At 40.0% G+C, this 23,592-nt stretch overlaps 1 protein-coding gene across 2 annotated transcripts in view; it reads right to left on the bottom strand.

Annotated features, from left to right (window-relative positions):
- itpr2 (inositol 1,4,5-trisphosphate receptor, type 2) overlaps nucleotides 1-23,592 on the bottom strand; it is an 82,179-nt gene that overhangs the window by 39,123 nt on the left and 19,464 nt on the right. Inside the window, exons 11-37 of one of the 2 annotated variants that reach the window (XM_042496636.2) lie at nucleotides 20,756-20,907; nucleotides 20,149-20,248; nucleotides 19,903-20,063; nucleotides 19,667-19,808; nucleotides 19,291-19,449; nucleotides 18,267-18,439; nucleotides 16,850-16,969; nucleotides 16,434-16,616; nucleotides 15,481-15,732; nucleotides 15,245-15,392; nucleotides 14,970-15,117; nucleotides 12,245-12,432; nucleotides 12,009-12,132; nucleotides 11,855-11,912; nucleotides 10,494-10,659; nucleotides 9,973-10,161; nucleotides 8,061-8,147; nucleotides 7,851-7,976; nucleotides 7,634-7,756; nucleotides 7,194-7,394; nucleotides 6,412-6,663; nucleotides 5,273-5,398; nucleotides 4,957-5,085; nucleotides 4,496-4,616; nucleotides 3,604-3,785; nucleotides 2,537-2,679; nucleotides 1,360-1,468 (exon numbers count right to left, since the gene is read on the bottom strand). In XM_042496636.2, coding sequence (XP_042352570.1) covers nucleotides 1,360-1,468; nucleotides 2,537-2,679; nucleotides 3,604-3,785; nucleotides 4,496-4,616; nucleotides 4,957-5,085; nucleotides 5,273-5,398; nucleotides 6,412-6,663; nucleotides 7,194-7,394; nucleotides 7,634-7,756; nucleotides 7,851-7,976; nucleotides 8,061-8,147; nucleotides 9,973-10,161; nucleotides 10,494-10,659; nucleotides 11,855-11,912; nucleotides 12,009-12,132; nucleotides 12,245-12,432; nucleotides 14,970-15,117; nucleotides 15,245-15,392; nucleotides 15,481-15,732; nucleotides 16,434-16,616; nucleotides 16,850-16,969; nucleotides 18,267-18,439; nucleotides 19,291-19,449; nucleotides 19,667-19,808; nucleotides 19,903-20,063; nucleotides 20,149-20,248; nucleotides 20,756-20,907 — 4,062 coding nt within the window. The remainder of the gene's footprint in view (nucleotides 1-1,359; nucleotides 1,469-2,536; nucleotides 2,680-3,603; nucleotides 3,786-4,495; nucleotides 4,617-4,956; nucleotides 5,086-5,272; nucleotides 5,399-6,411; nucleotides 6,664-7,193; nucleotides 7,395-7,633; nucleotides 7,757-7,850; nucleotides 7,977-8,060; nucleotides 8,148-9,972; nucleotides 10,162-10,493; nucleotides 10,660-11,854; nucleotides 11,913-12,008; nucleotides 12,133-12,244; nucleotides 12,433-14,969; nucleotides 15,118-15,244; nucleotides 15,393-15,480; nucleotides 15,733-16,433; nucleotides 16,617-16,849; nucleotides 16,970-18,266; nucleotides 18,440-19,290; nucleotides 19,450-19,666; nucleotides 19,809-19,902; nucleotides 20,064-20,148; nucleotides 20,249-20,755; nucleotides 20,908-23,592) is intronic. The other variant, XM_042496637.2, reaches the window with a different exon arrangement.

Raw genomic sequence — 23,592 nt, 5'->3', positions numbered from 1 at the left:
TGTCTCTCTCTCCTTCTGTTTTTGTCTGTCTGCCTCTCCCTCTCATTATTTCCATCAATCGTTTTCTCTCTCTCCCTCTCCCTCTCTCTCTCTCTCTCCTGTGCAGTGAGGCTGCAGCTCCACGCTCAGGGCTACAGGGATATGACAAAGAGAGGCCACAAATACATGCTTGAGCACACTCACACACACCTACGCAAACTGACATTTCACATATCGTTACCGCACTGTCTGGCTGCTCGAATGCGCAGAGCCGCTTTTTAAAAAGTGACTGTTTTTTTCCACTTTGAATTCCTCTGATCTTATTCCACACAACTGTTGAATCATTTGCCTTTCGAAAAAAAAAACAGCTTGGCTGACTGACACAAGACGCAAACACAAACAGGGAAAACAAAACTCTGACTCCTCAAGCAGCTGTAAGTGACACTGGCTGGCTTGGGCTATATTGAGAAAGAGAGTCTTGACAGTAGTACTAATACAATTACACTGAAAGAAAAAAGCACATATACTATTCTAACAAGTGATGCTGCAACAACAGCAGCCTGTAACAGGACAAAAAATAATCATGTCTGCATGAATTCCACATGGTCAAAGGACAGCAAAACATGCTTTTACCCAAATTAAATTCAAGAGCAGTAAGAAATTTAAAACAATGGGTATTTTTTGGGGAGTTTTTGTCTACTTAAGATTGTTTTATAGAAGTTGCAACTGGAACAGCACATGCAGTGTTGCACAGTCACCTCCTCTCACCACGCAGCTGCAGCAAACCTTCCAAAGGTGATTACAGACCTGACTTTTTCGTACTTTGGCCTTCACCCTCTACTCGCAAACATACACAAACACAGCCACCTCCTTAAGTCTCCTCCACCAACTCATGCCATTCACTTTCCAGGCCTCTGACTGAGAGGGGGTGCAGCAGGAGACGGGCCCCCCCCCCACACACACACACTCGCTGCAGTATTGATTTGTTTGTTCAGTGCTTGCCCCCCTCCTCTTCCTCCTCCTCCTCTTTCCCTTACTTCCTCCCTCCTATTCTCCCTCTCAGTGTGAGTGTGTCCTCAAGTGCCTCCCTGTCTTATGTAACATAGAAAGGCCCACAGCATACTGATGAAGGGGAGTCTGGGCTCTGGGCCGACAGACCTGGGAGAAAACAAGGACTACACCGCACTGCTGATGGGAGTACAGCACTGCTGGCACCTAAAGACAGAGCTAAATCCACAGCAAACTGAATAGATCATTTCACCTAATTCATGGATTTTTTTTGTATGCAACTATGAGAGTGTGAGAGACTTTATTTTCTTGTAAAATCCTAACATTATATTTCAAAATGATCAGCACTGTGTTTCAGTGACAAGTACTCACAGCCTCCTGAAAGCATTCCTTCTTGTCCAGCATCTCTCTGAGTGTTTGCAGGATCTTAATACACAGTTTCTCCTCTTTGTCCATGAGCTTCTTGGTGTGTTTGATCAGCCTGACAGAGTGACAAGAGAAGTGCTGCATTATTAACAGTCGTGTCCTGCTAATGCAGTCACTCGCTCACAGGTAAAAACAAAGCAATATTTAATTGATCAATGCACATGAAACATCCCTTTCTGCTCTCCAAGGAGCCCAGACAGTGGCGGCAGAGTAACAGCACCCCTGGAGGTTTGATGATGTATCAAACTCATTTTTTAAATGAAATATCTAATATGCTAGTTTGATTAGTCCACTGACCACAGATACATTAACTTTTGTTTTTTACATATTTACTGTTCTCTTTGTGAAGTTCATTTGTTATTTCAAATATGTTTTTTGCAATTGTGTTTATCTACTTAATAAACTACTAAATAAATATAATAGTAGTTATTAGTGCTTTATTAGTGTTGGTATTCTTAGTTTTTCCACTATGGCAAAAAAAAACATTTTCTAAAAGACGGCAATGAGCAACTTTATGTGAATGACCCAAATATTAGCAAGATATTAGTGAACAGTTACAGAAAAAAAGAAAATTAGTAGAAAAAAGAAAAGTAAAAAAAAAAAAAATGTGCCAATATAAAATAATCAAACAAAATAATATGAATAATATACAGTATATTTTTTCTGCAACTTAATTTCAATAAATTATAATAATTATAAATATAATTTTCTGGAAATTTTCGTATTTTGTGCTAATTTTCTGAAAGCTGATTTGTTCAGACAATTATCTTATCACTTTTTGATAATTTCTTGCAATGTGTGAGACATTTTAAACCAAGGTACTGATTGCGTTTTCTTTTTTTTAAGAAATCAAACCAATTTCTGAGGGTTTCAAAGGTTTAAATTCTTTTAAACAGTGTACGAACACCGCAAAATAAAACTGATGACAATCCAGGAGGGAACATCAACAATCAGAAACATCCGGCAAAAACCCTAATGTAACCCAAAACAGCTTCCTCTCTCCCATGCTGCGGGTCTTCTCTGTAGCTTGACTAACACTTTAAAATGTTACCTCTAGGCTTTAAAAATTGAACAGGGTGTTCTTTATGCACCCTGTATCCACAGGTCATGGACGGTGACTTACTTGGACATGAAAGCTCCGCTCTCACAGCGTAAGCGAGCAGCCTCTGGAAACAGCAGCTCCGGGCTGTGAAGAACATCCACCAGCACAGAAAACTCTGCCTGAACCTTCGGACTGAACTGCTCCTCCAGAAGGGACACGACCCCCTGCACATCACAGACAGGCATATAAACGCTCAACAAAATGCTGTCCTGCAGACCTCATAAATTGGGACTCTCCTGTTCATGTAGATTTTCAGCCATGCTAACAGAATGAGTCTAGGGATGGCGGTCAGATGGGCAGTCCTCCACTTTTGTCCAGATTATTGGCTGCATTACCATTACATCTTGTTATAGATAGCGATTGTCCCCAGACGATGAAGCTTAGTTACTCTTGCGATTCCCTAACTATTCCTCTAGTGCAACCATCAGCTTAAAAAATGTTTTTTTAAGTGTAAACTATTATTAGATAGATTGCCATAGAATTTGGTCCAGACATTCACGGCTCCCTCAGGATGAATCGAGATAACTTTGGTGATGTGGGTCAGAAATGTAATTTTTCAGGCACCCTGGCTTATGACCAGATGCCTGCAAAATAATGTGCTAATTAACAAACCTTAATATGCTAAAGTGCTAAACTAAGATTGTGAACATGGTGAACATTGAATGCAACATGAAGTCTGAGTAGATTTGGATCATACTAAGTTTCTGACCTTGTTCTGCAGAGTTAAATGTGTAATAACGTGCAATATGTGAAAATGTACGGGAATAGGAGATCAAGCCATTAGTGGACCAGACAGGCGTAATTTTGGAAGGACTTTACCTGCCATTTTTGTAATCTCAAATTAACTTTTTTCAAGTTTTCCTCTGCCTCATGTGAGTACTTTGGGTCTTCACAAAAAGGAACTAGAACATGATACCTTACAGACTAAGGAGCCACTATAACCATCATACCCGCCTGACAATTGTCATTACAAGCATGTTAGCAAACTGACAAAAGCACTGAGCTCAGACCACCGCTGTGCCTATATGTAGTCTCAGAGCTGCTAGTGTGGCTGGAGAAATCTAGTCTTATTGAGAAAAAATGTGCACCTGCAGCTTCTCAATGATGTTCTTGTAGTCAGGGCCACCCAGGGGCTCCTTGCGGGGCCGCTGGCGAGCAGAGATCCTCCAGTCCTTGGCCGCTCGCTGCACCATGGTACTATGGACCTTGAGAGACAAAGTGTTGACCTGGCTGTCCAGGTCCACTGGGATGGCTATGGCCCGCGCCTTAGCTGGAAAAGAACATGAAAGATTGGATGTTGGTGTGAGTTTGTGCACAAATTCAGCGTAATCCATTTAGTTTTACATTTATTAGGAATTAACATTTTAAAGGTCCAGTGTGTAGAATTTGGGAGGATATGTTGGAAGAAATTGAACACATATGTTTTCTCTGATCACCTAATAATAATCGTTTTTTGTTATTTTTTTACTTAATTGTGTTTTCGTTATCTTAAAATGAGCCGTTTATATCTACAAAGAAAGCGGGTCCTTGTCCACAGAGCACATCACGTTTCTACAGTAGCCCAGAACGCAGTAGACAAACACTGGCTCTGGATAGAGGCATTTGTATTTTCATGTCGGCCGCCATACTTGGCAGCAGCGGCATCAAAATAACACTGATTTTTAATTTTTTTCATTAAACTGCTTTATTCTGTGTTTGTGTGTATCTGTTTAAATAACCGGGTTTGTTTGTTTTGAAGACGAAGAGATATCTACAAATAATTTGGCTCCCGGTTAAAACCTGCTGAATAAGAAACACTAATGGGATCACACTTGGATCATGTGAGAACTTTCAGCTGGTTGCCATTCGCAATCCTCTCCGCTAGATGCCACTAAATCCCTTACGCTGGTCCTTTAATAACATATTTTACATGTATTTCACTGCCTCTTTTTCCATCATTGCTCAAATTCTCAGGCTGGACAAAAGTGTAGAAACACTCACCAACATCAGCCAGTGTTTTGATACAGTTTTCAATATTAGCCTTTTGAGCTGAGTTGATCCAGGTGCAGTTGTAGATCCTGAAAGAAGACTGGAGCAGCTTGATGAAGACTGACTGGTTTGTCTGTGAAGAGAGAGAGACAGAACGGGGAATACTGTTTTTAAACGGGGTATAAGTGTAGAGAAAGACAGAGATGATTCTGATGGGAACACTTCAATAATGTGTCTGATAGCAGACATTAGTACAGACTTCTGCGTAAAACACCTCAAGCATCTGCTCCAGGTACAAATGTCTGCAAAAGAAACAAGAGGGTCCCGGGCGATGGTGCAGTAAAGAAGGCAGCCTGCTGTCAAATATTTTTACTGTAAAGTCGCTAAAAGTTGGCAAAGGATTTGGACGTGCCGTGAGTGAGCCTCCCTCTGCGGGTGCATTTCACCTGCTTGTCAGAGGTGAAAAATAATACCTGCAGGTTGGAGTGGTTGACAGAGAAAGGTGAGCTGAAGAAACCCTTGACAATGGCCATCACTGTCTCTGTCACATACTTCTCCAGGGCCAGATCGGCATGGTTACGGTCTGTGGTGGTGTTGCACACCTTAAATGCAAAAACAAAGAGGAAAACTTCTGAAAAAGCACATCACACTTCTATCATTGTCTCTGCACATGCAGCATGCAAATGACTGAGCGTATGAGTAAGCCTCGGTGTATCTTGGCACACACACTGCCTCATTAGAAAAGAATCAGGCATAAACGTGTGACCTTTCAGTCTGACAGAGCCTTACACTGGACATGTCCACCAGGAAGTTGTCAAAGAGCTTCCAGATATGATTAGAGGTGTAGATCTCCTTCATTTCTACCTCTGTGTCCACGTAGCAGTGATTCACAAAGTTCACATAAGCAGTTTTCACCTGAAGGACAAAGAAATAAGATGCCTGGTTACTTTCAAATAAAAGAGAGCTATGAGCTAAATGTCAAAAATGTTATTAGACTTTTGACAAGTATTCAGTGGCGGGTAGTGACCCATAATAACTACGCACAAGTGAAAAAGAAGGTTTTTTTTCAGAAACAAGTACCTTTCATGTCCCTTTTTAAAAATGCTCTTTTATTCTTTACTCAAGTATATTTTTGCAAGATTAATCTATTTTTTTATTCTAATAAATTTGCCATTTACACCTTTGTTAAAGCTAGTGTGTTCTAAATGCTCTGATTGTATGTAGGGGGGAGAGCACAAGAGGCACCTCTATTGAAAATGATAATTTTCTACCTGCCTGGAAGAAAAAGAAGCATAAGCTGTCTTTTGACAATTAAGTGACGCTGACGGTACAAAACCCAGAACAAGAGACAGCTTTCAGCGACAATCCCTGACCACTTCTGGCCATACTTTTTAGTTCAAATTCTTTAAAAGTCAACAGTTTTTGTGACTATATGCTTGCTCTGCCTCCAATAAAACAGTGAGATCTCTGCTTTTAAATACTGCTAACCTCTGCAAGCACATTAGAGTAAGTTGCACATACTGTAGGTAAAAATGTAGTTAGTATGCTAATGTTAGTTATGTGCATTTTTCATATGTAATTTAATAGGTTTTTCTTATTTGATTGATTAACCAACCTGCTCTACATCATTAAAAAACGTATCAAGCTATTTTTTTACATTATTTTGCAATGGCACACACACCCTATTTTTCTTTAAATGTAAGATATTTTGTACTTTGGGTAATTTATTACCTAGTACTTCTTTATTTTTACCAGAGTGGGTTTCTCAAAAGGTCATTTTCACTTTTACTTGAGATATTTTTTGGGACTTTTTCCTTGAGAACAGATTTTCAGTTCTCTACCCACCACTGCAAGCATCATATTAATTATATATAACATAAAACTTCAGCTGTGTTATGATTTTCTGGTAAGAATGACCCAGCCTTTACCTCTGGTATACAGTGGACATCAGTGACAACTTTGACAATGTCGTCCAGTGGCAGTAGAGAGTTGCATTTCAGCTCAGTGTAGACGTTCTTGCCCTCGGTGCAGGCAGCCAGTAGCTCCACGAGCGTGTTGTGGTACGCCAGAGCTCCATCCTCATCCGTCCGCTCTCGCTCTGAGCCCATCATCTGCAGCAACACCGTGAACGAGGAGCGGTCGTTGTAGAACACCAGCACGTCCTCACCTCCGTTCACCAGCTGGACACACAAACAGACCACAAGAAAAATAATGGTTATACTAATGATTTATATAAGTAAAAAATCTTTAAATTTTTATTTTAATAAGGTGGGATGGGCACCTTTATATGTGAGAAGAGATATCCTTTGGTGTCTTTTCATTCATAAAGTCTTGAAAGGCAACATGCCACCATACCTCAGCACTTTATGAAACTGATCACACAGTAATTATTCCACACGTTCAACTGATTACTTACTGCTCAATGTTCCCCGGACAAATACTGAGAAACTGCTTTTAGTTTTTCTGCTGCATCTACCTGGAACATCTTAGCATGTACATTTAAACTCACACAATTGTTACTTTGGGCCAACTTAAAACTATGATTACCAATTACTTTGCTTTTGAATGTAACTGTTTTTAATGGTGTTCGGCTGCTGTCGTTTGTTCTTTCTTTGCATTTTTGTGCTCTCAAAATCATTTTAAATGAGGGCTTGAGATTTAAATTAAAGTTGAATGGAATGAAATGAATTGGAAAATATGTTCTTCTCACCTCTGTCATGACCTTGTCCTGACATTTCTTCACATACTTCCCATCAGCTTTCACAATGGTTTGCAGAAACTTGAGGTACAGAACGTGTCTTCCATGTGTTTCAATGCAGTGGACAAAATGATGGACCACACGGTCGCTGATCTCATGGCATAGCTGGTAGTTGTTCATGAAAATGTGACGCATCGTCTCAGCTTCAAGCAACTGGTGAAAAATGGGAGTCATGATTCAGTCTTTTACAGGAGAATAATTTTCATCAAAGCAGTATTTTGATTCATTTGTGTAAGAGTAAAAAAAAAGAGGAAACAGTTCTTGCCCTTAAAAAAATACTGAATAGGACTGATTCTGCTGATGCTACTGCGTGCTCTACTATAAAAGAGGACCTCCATAAAAAGTAAGGCATGTCAACAAGGACAAAGTACAGCAAGATTGCATCAATATACCCCTGGAGTGAGGAAGAGGTTCAGGTGTTTATGTAGCAGAGCTTGGTTCTGAGGGTTTCCTCTGCAGAAATTTTGCAGAAACGTGTGTGCCAGGGTCATGATCTCATTCATCTTCTCATCACTCTGTGCAAAGGCAGAACCAAACAAACAAAAGGAAAGATTATCAGAGAGAAGTTAAGACAGCGAGACATCAAGGAGCCACTTGGTTGTTACTCACCTTCTCATAGGGGATCTGCAGCAGGTCCAGCACCACAGTATGGGCCCCCATGTTCTTCAGCAGCCTCTGCTGCTGCACTCGACTCTTCTTACTGGGGTAACACAGCTTACTGAGCCGCAATAGGATCTAAATATCAGACACACGCGTATTATAGACACACTACAGAACAAACAAATAAGGATAACTTGGATAAAAAGACATGGATCTCACCTCCTTGACGATTTTGTAGTTGTTTGCTTTGTTGCTGTCAATTTGAGGTTTAATATCTCCATCCTGCACTGGGCTCAGGACGACCTCCTGCCAAGACACATTCGTGAAGAAACTAGAATTAACATCTTGCAGTTGTATGCCTCTGCACACCAGTCAAGCTGCAGTTAGAATTTACATCCATGTAGATCCAGACTCGTGTGGTCATGGTAGTTGACAATGCGTCAAATGTTGCTGAGAAGAAGCTGCATATTCTAAAATGTGAATGCTAAACATACATCTTTAATGCAGCAGCATGGTAGATTTATACAGTCACTGTTTAAAGGAGGGCATTCAAGTTCATGTTAACCCTTTAACATGTGGGCCGTCATCACACTTCTTGTGCTTTTACAAGCATTAAAACCTCTATACTGATAAAAAAAAATTGGGGTTTTTTTTTTCCAAAAAAACTTTGGAAGAAAGGCAATGTGCAATTTGGCAAAAGGTGCCCTGCAAACTTCAAGAAATTAGGAAAAGATGACAATAAAATGACCTGAAAATCTGTTGTTTGTTCATTTGTTTTTGTGTTAAAAGGAGAGATAAAAGTGTATTTTAAAAAACAGGGAAAAACTGTATAATAATAATAATAATTTGTCTATTAATAATATAATAATAATTTAAAATCAAAATAGTTTCATGTCACGAAAATATGTACGAGTGTTTGTAAAAAAAGCACTTTTTTTCAAGTCATTCCTTTTATTTTAAATTCTTGTTGTTTTTTTTACATCTTTTATGGTGCCAATTTTCAAGCTTATTTTATCTTTTTTTTTTTTTTTACAAATTTCGTGCTTATTTTGAGTAATTTCCTGTCAGAAAAAAAAATCGTTAAGTATCTGATCAAATTTCTCCCCTTCTATTCCTGAGTTATGACATCTAATAATGGTCAGAAAAAATTTGATGTCGCAATGAAGTTGACCTTTGACCTTCTGATCACGTCATTTCATCCTATTACAAATTTGTGTGAAATTTTGTCATATTTAACAGATAAATTCTTGAGTTATGGCCAAAAACATGTTGTTTGAAGTCACAGTGACCTTTGACCACCAAATTCTAATCAGTTCATAATGGAGTCTAAGTGGACGCTTTGCCAAGTTAAGAAAATTCCCTCAGGGGATTCTTGGGAATTTCATGAAAGAGAATGAGACAGACATGAGGTCATGCTGACTTTGACTTTTAACCACCAAAATCTAATCAGTTCATCACTGAGTCCTAGTGGACTTTCTTTTGCCAAAATTGAGGAAGTTCCCTGAAGGCGTTCGTGTTCTGGAGAATTGGACGGACAATCTAAAAATATAATGCCTTCTGTCATGGATATCTCCAGCGTGGAGGCATACAAACAAGCCTCCATTAACTAGATTCAATCATTAATTCTGATTTAATTCATAAATTCAACAGGATGTTAAACTGTTTAATTGTTGTAGGTTTCTGCCACATTTAACTAAAGCTCCTCTTGTCTTATGTGTTTGCTCCAAAAGGTTTATCTTTGGCATGCAACAATCTCTACATCCTGTCTCTAATTACCAGCCATTTGTCACAGTGTGTTGGTAAAAAGTCCCCGCACTGATGCTTATCATCGCATTACTGTAACAATATTGACGTAAAAACACACTGCCTGTTACCGGTGTGACTAATAAAAGCTGATTTACAGCAGGTTCCTGTTCTGCCAGACATTATTATTCATTATTCCTTAGTATTAAGCCAACAAAACAGTTTCCCCATCAGCTTTAATGTCAAATAACAACAAACAAAGAAGCCGTTTAACACTGCAGCTGGAAGACTGATGGCATGTCTGAGATAAATATGGTAACTTTCTGCAAAGCAATAAATGCCAAACTAAAATCTGAAATGTGGATTTTTGCTTTTAAAGGCTGGATACCATTAAATGGTGGTACAGCACCTCGATGTTCTGTTCTTTGCCCTGCCTGACCCCGAGGTCTTCGCTGCTGTAGACTCCACTCTTTTCTACCCACAGCTCGGACTTCTCAACGGTCAGACGCAGCTGGTCCAAGTCCGTCTTGATCTGCTTGTAGTTCTCCACATCCTGCTCTGATACTAGCAGCTGCACCTGGAAAAAACACAGACGCACACACATACACACACTGAATGAGAAATAAACCAGACATAAAGATATTAAAAGAACAAATGTGTCTGGAAGCATATTTCTGCCAAGAAGTCTCAGTGCACCACTTTGGAAAGTCAGTGCATTGTTAAAATGGGAGCTTGTGCAGCTCTAGATTCCAGCTGAAGAAGCTCTTAGTGAGACAGTTTACAACAGCTGCTGTTTGGCCCTTTGGAGAACCCTCCTAATCCACGCTGATTAACTCAGGAAGTGGCTAATGCCACATTTTGTCAGCTCATCGAGTATCAAATGCTCAAGTGTAAATGCTGTGTCACTACCTGCTTGAAGGCCTGCAGCACCTCGGCTCTCTGGCTGAAGTGTTTGAAGATGAGCTGTAGCGAGCCAGACACCAGTGGGGGGTAATCCTGCATGATGAGATGGATCAAAACCCTCAAAAACGTCCGGCCACCCTCATCGTCCAGCTCGACTGCACTCAACTCTGAGCTGAAATAAAGCAAAAGCAGGAGATTTTAAAGGAACAGAGTTGAAGATGTAGGGGGATTTAGTGACATCTAATGGTGCGGATTGCAGATTGCAACCATCTAAAAATTCTTGAAAAATTCATGATTGTTTGCTAAGAATATCCCCTTAAAGTTAAGACTAGATCCCAGAAAAGTTATTCACAGAGCATCTTAGCCCTTCAGAGAGCTCCTAAGGTGAAAGACTGTTAAGACTAGGACATTTAAGGGGCTTAAGAGTTTAAGCAGAGAAGAAAATGGTGGAAAAACAAAGAGGTGGGACAAATATTCTCCAAATGCTGGATGACAGTGAGTTAATGAAATGCCACAGATTAGATTGTGCAGAGATAATATTTGTGGGCGTTCCCATTAGAGATGCACCACACATATTTTGCTACTGGCAAAATGCAGCAGTGTGATCTCACAAAACCAGCTTTTAGATTCAGATGCCGATCATCTAACCCCCCATAACCAGGAGAAGCACCACACCTGGGAGCCTTTGCCATTGCTGCCCCAACCCTCAGTAACTCCCTCCCTCCAAACATTCGCAAGTCAGATTCCCTCCCCTCATTTAAAAATAAACTTAAAAACCAACCTTTTCAAAAAAGCCTACAATACCTGTCTCCCACTGCCTCCCCAAATCTGAACCGCCATATCCTCTACATTTTGTTTTTGTAATGTGTTCTTGTATTTGATCTTCTGTTTCATGTAAGCATCTCTCAGTAATTTGTATTATTTATTCTGTATTAGTATTTGTTTTCTTTTGTAGTTTTCAGTCTTATATTGTGATGCAGTTCATTTCATTTCCACTTGGTGTCCACACTTTGCAGCCTCACAAAAGGGCGTGTCTGTGACAACCAATCACATCTTCAAAAAGAATGCATCAGACCACACAACAGGAGCATTAACACCTCCTTACAAAGATAAAACTTTCTGTCCCTTCCTAGCTTAGAGATGCTCTGAGAATTTTCCAAAATCACTCCTAAACTACGGCTCCTTACTGGAATTTCTCTTAGGGTATTCTCAGAATTTTTGTGAATACAACCCCAGGTGAATAAAACCAGTACAAACACTGAATAAAGCAGTTTCATGTTACAAATCAGTGTTTCTCCTTCGCTGTCTGGCATGTCGCAGAGAGCCTGTGTGAAAATTTACGTGTGTTAAAGCACAGCTTCACCTACCTCCCTGCAAACATGCTCTCTGCTTTGGTTGCAATCTCATCTATGTCTGGTTCAGAAGCTGGAGACAAAAAGTGAACAACAGGTCAGTAAACACCTCATTTAATACAGAAAAAGAATGCTTTAGTCCGTGCATTAAGAGAGAATTAAGTCTCACGTGTCATTGGGAGCATATCAGCCATAGAGGCAGAGCTGTCAGCAGTGGTCTTTTCCCCAAACTCTTTCTTGTAGATGGACAACAAGTATGTGATTCTGTAATCCAACCTCACACTCAGGATGAACTAAGAGTGGAACAAAAAGCAGAAAATAGAATCAAACACTGAAATAAACATTTTTTAAAATGCAAAATTTCACCAAAGATCACTAAAAGTGCATCGACTAGGTGGCTCTTACTTGCAGGATCTCAATGATCTTAAGCTTGGTGTCCATCACCATCACGTCCTCATTGTCAGGCAGGAAGTGTCCTCTCCCATAACGCAGGGACGGAGGGGTATCAGGGAGGCTGTGCGGCACACCTCGACTCATCATGATCTGAGTCATCATTTCCCCAACTCCGTGGATCGTACGCAGGACATTGTTGCCTAAAAGAAACATTAATCTTTCTCTGGCATCACTTTAATTTACTACCACATAAAAACATTAAAATGTCCTCTTCCAAAAACTCTCATAAAAAATATTATATATAAATATTTTTTCCCCACTTTTTGGGCTTAAATCTTTTTATCACCTTCAGTCCTGATCAAAACTACCAAATATTTAAACATTTTATCCAATCCCCCAGCGATTAATCAAATGGAAAAAAAAAAATTTTTTTGGGGGGTGGGTTTCTCATGAAGGGACATCATGTAATCACAATGGCATTTAAAGAGTTAAAATCCCCCAAAATGTTTCAATATTTGGTAGTTTTGATCAGGACTAAAGTTGATTCAAATATTTAACCTAAAAAATTGGATGTTTAATATTTATATATAATAAATCATTTTGGAAGTGGACATTTTTGTCCTTACGTGGTAGTATATTTGTACACAGTCCATTAGAAAAAAATGGAATTGGAACTCATAAAGTAACACAGCCAAAATTTGCCCAAACAAAAGTGTAAAATTACCCATTTGGACAAAAATGTCCGTAATGATACCAGAGGGTTAACACATTTTGCATTGTGTGTGTGTGTGTGTGTGTGTGTGTGTGTGTGTGTGTGTGTGTGTGTGTGTGTGTGTGTGTGTGTGTGTGCGTGCGCGTGTGTGTGTGTCTATCAAGTCTATCATTTACATCTATTTACACAGTCGAAATATTTCAGCTTAAGCCTGTGAAACTTTGACTATCAAGTTAAACAAATACCCTGAGGACATTAAACTGACAGCCCAGAACTTTTTTCCAGCTAAACAAAAATAAATCTGCAGTTATTGTTTCCATTAAACCTAAACATCCTTTTATTTACTACTTTATCCACTTATGTTAAAACATTTCCAGAAAAGTTTTTTTTTTAAACAGTTGCATCATCCTGAATCAATTCCAAGAGCAGATCTGTCTTTTCTTCCTCTGATCTGCAGAAAGTTATCTTTGACCTCATATCGACACGTCTCTATTTCTGTAACTTCATCTCTTGGTTCCACTGACACCCCGGCTTCTTTATGCGGCACAAATACACACAAAGAATTATTCTGACAAGAACTAAAAAGCAAGACTATTACCCCGTTTCTTTTTTCCCTCTGCCAGCTCGCTGTTACTTTCTCAGTTAAATTCTAAATCCCAAAACTTCATGCAGCCGTGCTCCTGCATACAGTTATTAACTGCTGCATCCATATTTCCCATCTGGAAACCTGAGGACTACTGATGCTGGGCTCTAGTCTGTTCTTTGGTCATTAGCTTAAACTGAATCATATTTTTTTATTAGCTTTCGTTGTTTTATTACCCAAATTAGGGACTGCCTCCTCCCTGTTCAATTATCTAAGTCCCTCAGCAAGGAAACAACAAAATACAGTTTTACTCATTAGCTTTAAACTTTGCGTTTACTGTTTAACCTCTTCCACTCTGTGAGGATGCCAGCTTCCTTTGGCCCGACAATTCTGTCTTTCAGAGGCTGCAGCGGGCTGAGTTTTAAAGGTAGAAAATGATATGAAGATACTAGCATCATTTCAAAACTAGAAAACCACTTACACAGGGGTCCCTTGAAATCTCACCTCAAGATATTTGAAAGAAAATGAGTTCTGTGGATGCCCAAGAGTCGCCATTTTACAGACATGCTCACACTGTGCTAGTCCCATGCAGTTTCAGACAAAATCATGCCGTTTTTTGCATGCAGTGTAAACGTGTTATTTTCGCCTACTGTATTTGAATATTTCCGCATACTAAGGTCCCTAAACAGTGTTGGAATTACATAAATTGGGTATGACTGTAAATCTGAGATCATTTCATTGTAGAGGCATTTTCTTTTTTTAAAACGGACCTCACTGTATAAAATGACCTATCATGATCGTTACGATAATCACAGCCTCATGAAACGTTACGATCACAAACTAGAGACCTGAAACATTCAGAGCTGCATTGACAATAAGGCCGTTTCTAGATCCGAAGTGTTCGCAATCCAATCACAAAACATACAGTTCAGAAATCTTCAAATTTCATAAGTTCTTGATACCAAATCAAAGCTTTGTTTTTCCTGCTGTGTTCTTCGAGGTGTCTTAATATCTGTGTAACAAATGATAACAAGCAAAAAACTGCAAAACAACTTATGAGCCATAACCGAAAACATGGGAATGGTTATCACATTCTCCAGTCATCATGTTTTAAGCCCCTATAAACTCTAAAATCTAAAAGTTTGAATAGTCGAAAATATTATTTCTTTTTCTAAATATTTATGACTTAAAAGTTGACACAGTGCTGAGCTGCATTTCAAATTAATTGTCAGGTAACCAGCTTTCAGATGATGCATACCACTTCTATGTGGTAATGACCTGCTATCTCACCCTAAAGATCAACTGTCCTCTAAAACAAAATACAAAAATGGGTCTTTAGCAGATACGGCTGAAGCGGAGGAGGTTACAGTGCTCTGTAAAAAGTAAACCTTAGTTGACCAATGAAATAAAACATTGAACTTATGCCATGTGACCACACTGACCAGCCTCTGGGCTCTTGCTGAGTTTGCTCATGAAGGTAAGTGGGTGCTGGACGATATCCAAGATGGCCAGCAGAGTGCGCGTGAGACGCAGCAGCTCACTGAAGCTGTAGAAACCAAAGTAAACCAGGTTACGAGCCAGATTCACCACCTGGAAGAGAGAAGCAAAGCATCATGTAAAAACCTTTACAGTGGCACATAAAACACATCCATGAAGCACAATTTGAGACTGAAATAGCCTATGTGAGTAAATAAGCACTCTGAACAGTTTATTTTACCTCCAGCGTGAGTTCATTCTTGTCTTTATCTCCAAAAGGAAAAGGCTGGCTGACCACATCTTTGAGGTACTCTTCCACAAAGTCCATGGTGTGAGCAAACTTCCTCTTCATCTCGTCTCTGGACGTGTCAGTCGACTCATACTCAAACCTGCAGAGAAACACAATCCCAATCTGCATGTAGTGACTCACAAAAATATGCATGTACGAAACATGTAATCCAGCTGATAGACGCTTACTCGTGGATGGTGATCTTGGAGGGGATCTCGGTCCAGAGGCGGGCGTAGCGCACTGGCACCACGGCCTCCTGCGGGTCCCGGTCCACATGCATATGCAGCATGAGACGGCAGAAGGAGGCTCTGAGGTTGTAGGGCAGGCAGTCGTCAAACATGCAGCGCAGGATCAGATCCACGGGGAGCTGACAGGTGATCTGGTTGATGGCTAGGTACTGGCGGTCCAGACACATTTTAGCAAAGAGGTTCAACTGGTACCTACAGAGGAGGCGAGGGGCATGTTTTTATTTTTTAGATTGGACAGGGACAAAGGGTGAAAAACATTAACTCTTGCTTTCTTGTTTGAGCTATTTTTGGGTATTAGAGAAAGAACAGTGGTGGACAAAGTATTTAGATAATTTACCCAAGTAAAAGTAGTAATATCACACTTTAAAAATACTCTGTTACAAATAAAAGACCTGTACTGTAAATGTTACTTAAGTAAAAGTAGGTAAGCATAATCAAGTACATGTACCCATTTTTCAATAAAAAAAAGATTGAAAAAACAAACCCAAATTATTATTTCATCAATCAAAAACGATTTAAATATTTATTAAAAATACTATTTATATTGTTATTTTTCTCACTAATCTTGTACACACCTTCCTGCTGTAACAATTCAAATTTCCTCATTGTGGCACTAATAAAGGATTATATTATCTTATCTTAACTAGTAACTAAAGCTTTCTGATAAATATGGTGTAAAAATAGTATAGTATAGTAAAAAAGCACAATAATTCCCGCTGAAATGTTGAGGACCAAAATATAAATTGGGATGTGAGGAAAAGACTCAAGTAACATACAAGTGCATTCAATGTGTACTTCAGTACAGTACTTGAGTGAATGTACTTAGTTATATTCACCACTGGGAGAGAAGTTGTAGCACTTAGGGGAACTAAAAGCAACAATGCTGCTGTCACCTGTAATAGGTGATAATGTCCACATCCATCTTGTGGTTGCCCTTAGCATCCTGGGCCAGGTGGCGAATGGATTTGCCGTGAGGCTCCTTGTGGCTGTCGATCCAGTAGAGCCAAACCTCCTCCTCCTCCACCTCCTCCTGCAGCAGCGAGGACTCCAGGGTGGTCTCGGTGTTAGGGATTAGCCTTGGGGAGGGGGGGAGTGCAGCATGAAGCAGTTACTAGAGAAATTGCACACATTATACTCTGACGTAGCACTGCCAAAAATATCTATTTCACAGGGGGCACGCTGGAGGAGGCACTGCATGCTTTGGAGCATACCGAATGTGCGTGTTTGTACATGTTTAAAAATGAACGACTGAAATACGACAGGATCAACTTGGGTGTTTTAAATATAGATACCACAGGGTCTGACTCACTTGGTCTGGATGAGGATATCTGCGTTGGTGGGGTTCAGCATAAATTTACAGATAAGCTCCTGTGTGACGGGGATGGCAGTCTTGTTGGACACACAGAGATCAGACAGATAATCCAAGAATCTGGAAAAGTAGTGCAAACATGAATCACCATGCTGAACAAATGTTTTTTTCACACGGTTTCAGCAAAGGAACACATGAGCTGATTGCACACATGGAGGCTTGTGTGTGTATCTGACTGTATGTAACATCTCTGTCTGACCCCCCTTTTTCCATTTTTCCACTTAAAAATGAGATAGATGATGCAGGTGGAGGGGAAGGGGACGTAGAGGCAAACTTTACACCACAATGTGCTTTGTCAACTGCATCCCACTTTGGCATACACTTTGGTTATTGTAATGATCCCTTCCAGTTTTTCTAAAATACTCAATAAAAAATTGATCACAAAAAAAACCCCATTCTTACTTATCCTTAATATGACTAATGTAGTATATACTCTATTTTATTTTGACATGTATAGTGCACAATCATGGCGGCACCTTATAAAACACTAATAGTGTTTCAGGGATGACATTTTTCTGTAGGCCAACCTAAAACATCGCCCTGGTTCCCTGGTCAAAAAGCCTATGATTTTTCCATTGGGTTTTGGATCACTGCAGAAAATAAGCTCTGTGGTTAAGAAACATTTAAGATACTTACACATTTTGTCCAGCAACATAATCTTCAAAAATGAACACCACTTTAAGGATTTTTGAAGCCTAAATGCAAACGCCAAAAATAAAAAGCTAATGTTAGGCTAGAAACAAATTACATCACGGTCGCATCGCCACCGCAACGAGGCTGTAAAGCTGTTTTTGGCTCGGTTCGGCATGAGGACGTGCTGTAGTTTCTTTTAGCCACTTGTTAGCAACAGTCTTTTTTAAGACACATAAAAGCGTCAAAGTCTGCGAGTGGAGTATGTAATGACGTATTTTATGTCGTAGAACAAAATGTTCAAGTCTCTTCAGTTAGTGTTAACAACAGACATTGACACATTTCAGCCTTCTTACTAAAAACTAATTCAAAAAATCAATTTATTTTGAGACGAGGGAACCAGAGGTGCTGAAATGCTAATGTACTCTGGGTTTCAGGGCTCATTATTGGGGTTCTCTATACTACAGCACAAAATATGGTGTCACAGTGACCACAGAGAGGAGGTTAGAGGTGAATTTTTGATAAAATTGAGCATTTCATATGTCCCAAAGTACGGTTCGGTAGGTAAGATAAATGTATTATATTGCATTATTCTGCATTAAACTGTGCTCCTGTGATAGAAGTCAATATCTGTGTTACAAAATTAACAATCATCAAAAACAAATGTATAAAGTTGGACCACTAATTTTCATGCACGTGTCAAACTGCTCCTCTGGAGGTGTCTGACCTGGGCTCTCTGTTGCGCCTCAGCAGGCTGACGAAAGTCTCAATCTCTTTGGTCGTGATGTGTTTTTCCAGCAGCTTGCGGTTGTTGTGCAGCAGGGCAGTGATAGTGTCCTCGGCCAGGATCTCATACCCAATCTGAGACTGCATGATTGAGAACTTTTTGGCTATATATTCCTGCGAGGCAGAAAAGACATATGGTATTAAACTCTTTTGATAGATAAGCGGTGGTGAAGTGAAGCTGAGAGAAAAAGTCTGAGTAATACAGAGAGCATATGTGAAGAGGGCAAATCTGCCGAATCATTGCATACTGTGTGTTTATTTCACCATCGTCCACGGAGAACTTGATGAACCTGAATCTGATTCACATTCACAAAGTTACCCAAAGTTACACCTGAGAGCTGCAATGTGAACTATTTGTAATTAGTCAAGGGCATAAAATGACGACTGTTTTACATAAAAAGGTTGGGTTCTATCAACTAATCTACTGACTTGATTTTCTTATATTAGGCCTAACAAAATAATTTTGCTGATATAAAGTTACAAAAACACACTAAAAACATATGAAGCAAGGCTGTGCAACAGTTTTATCTTTGCTTCTCATGATGCATGTAACCAAAATAAAATCATTCACTCATGCATTCATTCAAAAGCAATCAAGCTGAGAGTCGATGGAATTACTTTAAATAAACGGTTTTCATTCATACAAGAAAAAATGTGCTATTTCTTTATTTAATTTATTATAAGAGCTCACACAACTTTCCATGGTTTGTTTTCTGTTGATTCACTATAAGATGTCGGAGTACTACTTAGGTTTCCTGATTAAGGGCATCATTACAGCAGCTGTTGATCCTGCATAGATTTTTCCAGACAGTCTGGCAGAATCTATACCGATAAGCTCTCGGTCAAAAGCCTTCTCTCGAGGCTTAAACTACCCCACATCGCCTTGATAAAGTGCATGTTAATGAGCCTGATGACAAACTCAATCATTTCTTAATATCAGAGTTTTGTAAAAGGAGGAAACGTGCCTGGTTCTTGCGATAGTCCTGCTGAGAGTGGCGCAGCACCCTGTAGCAGAGTCTCAACATGTATTTGAAGTGAGCATAGCGCTGGTCTCCCAAATCCTCCAACTTCAGCATCGGACCGTCACCCTGATCTGTGAATGGAGCCTTGAGGATGCCAAAGATCTGGAGAAATATAAAACCACATACAATGACGAAGAACCAACCAAGCATCAACAGATTATAGCCAGATGATATTTAATGAAAACATGTTTTTAAGCACAGTCTGTGGTTATTATAAGATTTCCATAGAGCTCTGCTGTCAGTCTTGGACTCTTGTGTTGAACTAGATTATTCTGTATTCTGCAAGGTCAGACAAAAGTGTGAGAGTCGTCCTGCTGACCTGTGCGAGGATGTTCTGCTCCCTCATGAGTTTCTGTCTCTCTCGGTTGGGTGTGGAGGTGACCACGGACAGAACATCCTGACCGTTGTTTGGCACCACGCACACAAAGAAAACCAGGTCCTCCAGGAGCTTAGTCACAAACCTGAAATATACATGAAGGCAAAAAATATCAGGAAATAAAATCAAATAAAATATGCACACCATCTTATGTCACCTGTGTCGTCATGTCTCTGTACCTCCTCTCATTCTGAGCGATGTTGCCATACTGAAGCTTCCTCACTGTGGACTCCAGGACCTTGCTGGCATCGTTGGCAAAGTCCAAGTCTCTGACCTCGGACAGGGGGACAGATACGATGGCAAAAGCCTCTTTGTCCTCTTTCGTGGGACAGGTGCCGATCTATTGTGACAGCCAAAAGAAAATTCCAAATAATGCATCCATGTTTGTTTTGCTGTTGTATGCGTTTTCGTGGGTGTGTGTCGACCTTGAGCATAACCGGACGCTCCTCCTCTGCATCGATGGGGACGTTGGTGCTTGTCACCCAGGTGTTGGTGCACAGGTGCCTAAGTCTCACATAGGAGTTTCTGAGGTGGGACAGGACAAGTTATTTACACCACATATGATTTCTTGTTGACTGCATGCTTGCTGTTGTTGTTGAACTGAAATGTGTCCATCTTGGTAAATCAGTTAGCTAAAAGTCAGCATGTTAGCATGTCGTGAACATGTTAACACGTGGTTCTTTAGTGGAAAAGGAGCTTTAGTATAGTGTTTAATATGCCAGCTGAATGAGAAACTTTTATTAGCTTTTATTTCAGTTACACTTATTTTCAAAATTATCCAGCAACAAGTGTCAATTTATTTTAAATGGCTCTCATACCAACATCAAATTGACACTTTCTTGGAAAAATAACCACCGACGCAGATGGTTTGGAGTGATAATAAGTGATATTATTTTATCTTAATGGAGAATTTTCTGATAAAAAACTGCTGTAAGCTTTGCTGTGAAATGTAGTAAAAAACACCCCCTGCGGATACAACTAAAGCAGATGTAACTAGCTGTGGTTACTTTTGCCCCCCTGTGAGTGACTGACCTGGGCACGAGACAGTCGGCGCGCTGCAGAGTCGTGGCGTCCAGCTCAAACAGAGAGGCAATGTCATTACCATGGGGAACAGAAACCAGCGTGAAAGCAATCTTCTCTGCTGCTTGATGCTTCCTCTTGGAGAACAAAGTGTCTGTCTCATTCTGCAGCACACGCACACAAAGACGAGGATACACACAAACATAGCCACATGCAGAGGAAGAAGAAATTAGCGCCTGCAGCCTAAAACCTTATATGGCACAGACTGTTGTTTATCAATACTCAGATAGTGGATGTTATACTGTCCCTATGATCTCTAAACTAACAGAAGACAACATGTTAAGTCCATATTGAAGTCTATAAAAGAAAGATGCGTGCAGCTCGCCCACATGTGTCTGAAAGTCAATGAACCTTACTTGGAGCACGTACAGGCTGCAACAAATCATTACTTTGCTTATCGATTATTCTGTGAACTGTTTTCCATGAAATGCTTTCATAATGTAAGTTTGTAAATGTACATGCTTATTAGAAGATTTCAGAGCCTGATCTGATGTATTAAATTGATTTTTTTTGATGATTTACCATAAGAAATTAATGTAGAGGGGCTGTGTCCTAACCGCTGCGTCTGCAGGTTCGATCTTGGCCTGGGCATCTTTCTGCATGTCATCCCCTCTCTCTCCCCCTTTCACACTATGGCTGTCCTATCTTAATTAAAGAAAAAAAGCCCCCCCCAAAAAAATCTAAAAAAAACCCTCAAAATGTTGGTACAATTAGTCAATCAACAGATATTATTCTGCACCTTTTTTGAAAATTGCTTAATCATTTAAACCTTCTCTTTTTAAGAAAAACACCAAGCATTCACTGATTCCAGCTTCTTAAATGTGCTTCTTTTCTTTATAATATTTGAAAGCAAACTGAATGTCTTTGTTTTTTTTTTTATCTCTTTGGATGAAAGAAGCAAAACAGCCACACTGGGCAATTACAATGACTTTTGATATTTTCTGACATTTTATAGACAAAATGTCAAGAAAATAATCTGCAGAATGATAGATAATGATAGTAATCACAAATCATTCAGTTTCTTTAAAAAGTTACAGAAAAAAACACATTTATCATGTGTGGCAACACACATGATAAATACACAAGACGCTGTAACAAGAGGCTTCATTCATTAATATGTGCAAAGACATGTTCTTACTTTGTGTACAAAAATTACCGTCGTATGACGTGTGCACGGCCAATATGTTCCTCACCACCGTATGTTTGTTAGTGAGTCAGAATCATTCTTAATTGACAGGCGCGTGCCCGCAATTCGCAGTCAACACACTGACTCGCCCCCCTATCCCTAAATAAGAAAATACCTAAAAGTGTATAATGGAGAAAGTGGTGAAGCTGTTTCTACGCACATATAAGTGAATGTCTTGGCAGTCGGTTAACAGTTAATAAACAGCCGTTTGTTACTCTCTTCAAATATTTCATTTCAGTCTCTGAAGATGCGCTCTCCCTTGAAGGCACAGGCTGCAATATCTCCCAGCGAGGCCAGATATCTTAACACCCGCTTGGAGGTAAATCAGAGTCTTTTTTAAAGCCCTGCATAGGCTGTCAATTAACACATGGCACACATGGCTACATATGCACAATTTCACGGCACTACAAATTATTGGGATAATTATAGGAGCCGAAACTGTTACATTTCTATATGGCTATTTTTATTGTTAGCTAGGACTGAGACCCTCTGTTTTTATAACTGAGAATGACACTAATTGATAGGACGATAAAAGGCCGTTAATGTCATAGATGTTTAATATATATGGCCAATACATAAGTAAATGTAAAAAATGTGAATTTTAATTATTTTTTGTCAACTGAAGCCTTAATGAACGCAGTTTTAATATGTTATACACTGAGTTAAAAGGTATGCGTCGACCTTTTCCAAGAGGAGTCTGGCCTTCATCATTTGAGTGTGTGCGCTGTTTGTAAATAAAGCCTGAAAAAGATGACGATGATGATAAAAATAGCTTAATCAATTGTTTTTCTGTAGTCTAATTGATTAATTGTTTAAGTTTAGCACTAAAGGCCATGGACACAGCAGGATAACACACCCTCTAACCTCTACCGCAGCACTGGGCCACATTTCGGAACTGCACTCACATTTTCCACGAACGATAAATATATCTTGCTATAAATTCATCGGATTGTTATATCAAATATTAGTAGGTGTGTGTGAGACTGAGCTTCAACATGTTTTGTGTCAAGCTGCCATTTCTTTCCACACGTACTCACATAAATGCTGATAAACGAGCCCAACTGTTGATAATATCTATAATTGAGGACGGACGGATGTGAGCCAAACTATACTGTCACAGCTTCTTACACTAATGAGGTATCAAATTACACAGAGATGTATCCACAGAGCCATGACTTCTCTGTGTGGTGTGTTAGACACTGCAGTACGTAGGCTGGTACAGTCTACGCTGTGCAGATGCAGCATATAATGGCGAGGGTTAATTTCTCCCACTGTTCTCTGCATGTCAATGGGAAGCTCCCCAGAGCTGCCTCCACGCCTCAGCTTCTCTATCCTCCCACTCCTCTCCCCTCCTCCTCCTCCCTCTCCCCCCACCCTCCGCTCTGCTGGTGACTCACCCCACCAGCTTAGCACAGGCGAGTGGAGCAGAGCAGACAGCACGTCTGCCTCCCCTCCATCCCCTCTCGCAGGGCACCCCCACACCCAGACGTTATGTAAGGAGCCCCCTGTGTGTCTGAAATTCAGCATGTGCATGAGAAAGTGTGTGAGGCTGAGAGAGTTTGTGTGCGTGTTCCTCGCACTGCCAGAATACAAATGCGCAAGG

This window comes from Plectropomus leopardus, chromosome 7 (assembly GCF_026936395.1).
Source record: "Plectropomus leopardus strain MGB_pleo_1.0 chromosome 7, ASM2693639v1, whole genome shotgun sequence".
Taxonomy (NCBI): Eukaryota; Metazoa; Chordata; class Actinopteri; order Perciformes; family Serranidae; genus Plectropomus; species Plectropomus leopardus.
The sequence above is the reverse complement of the archived record's forward strand: the minus strand, read 5'-3'. Positions and strand labels throughout refer to the sequence as shown.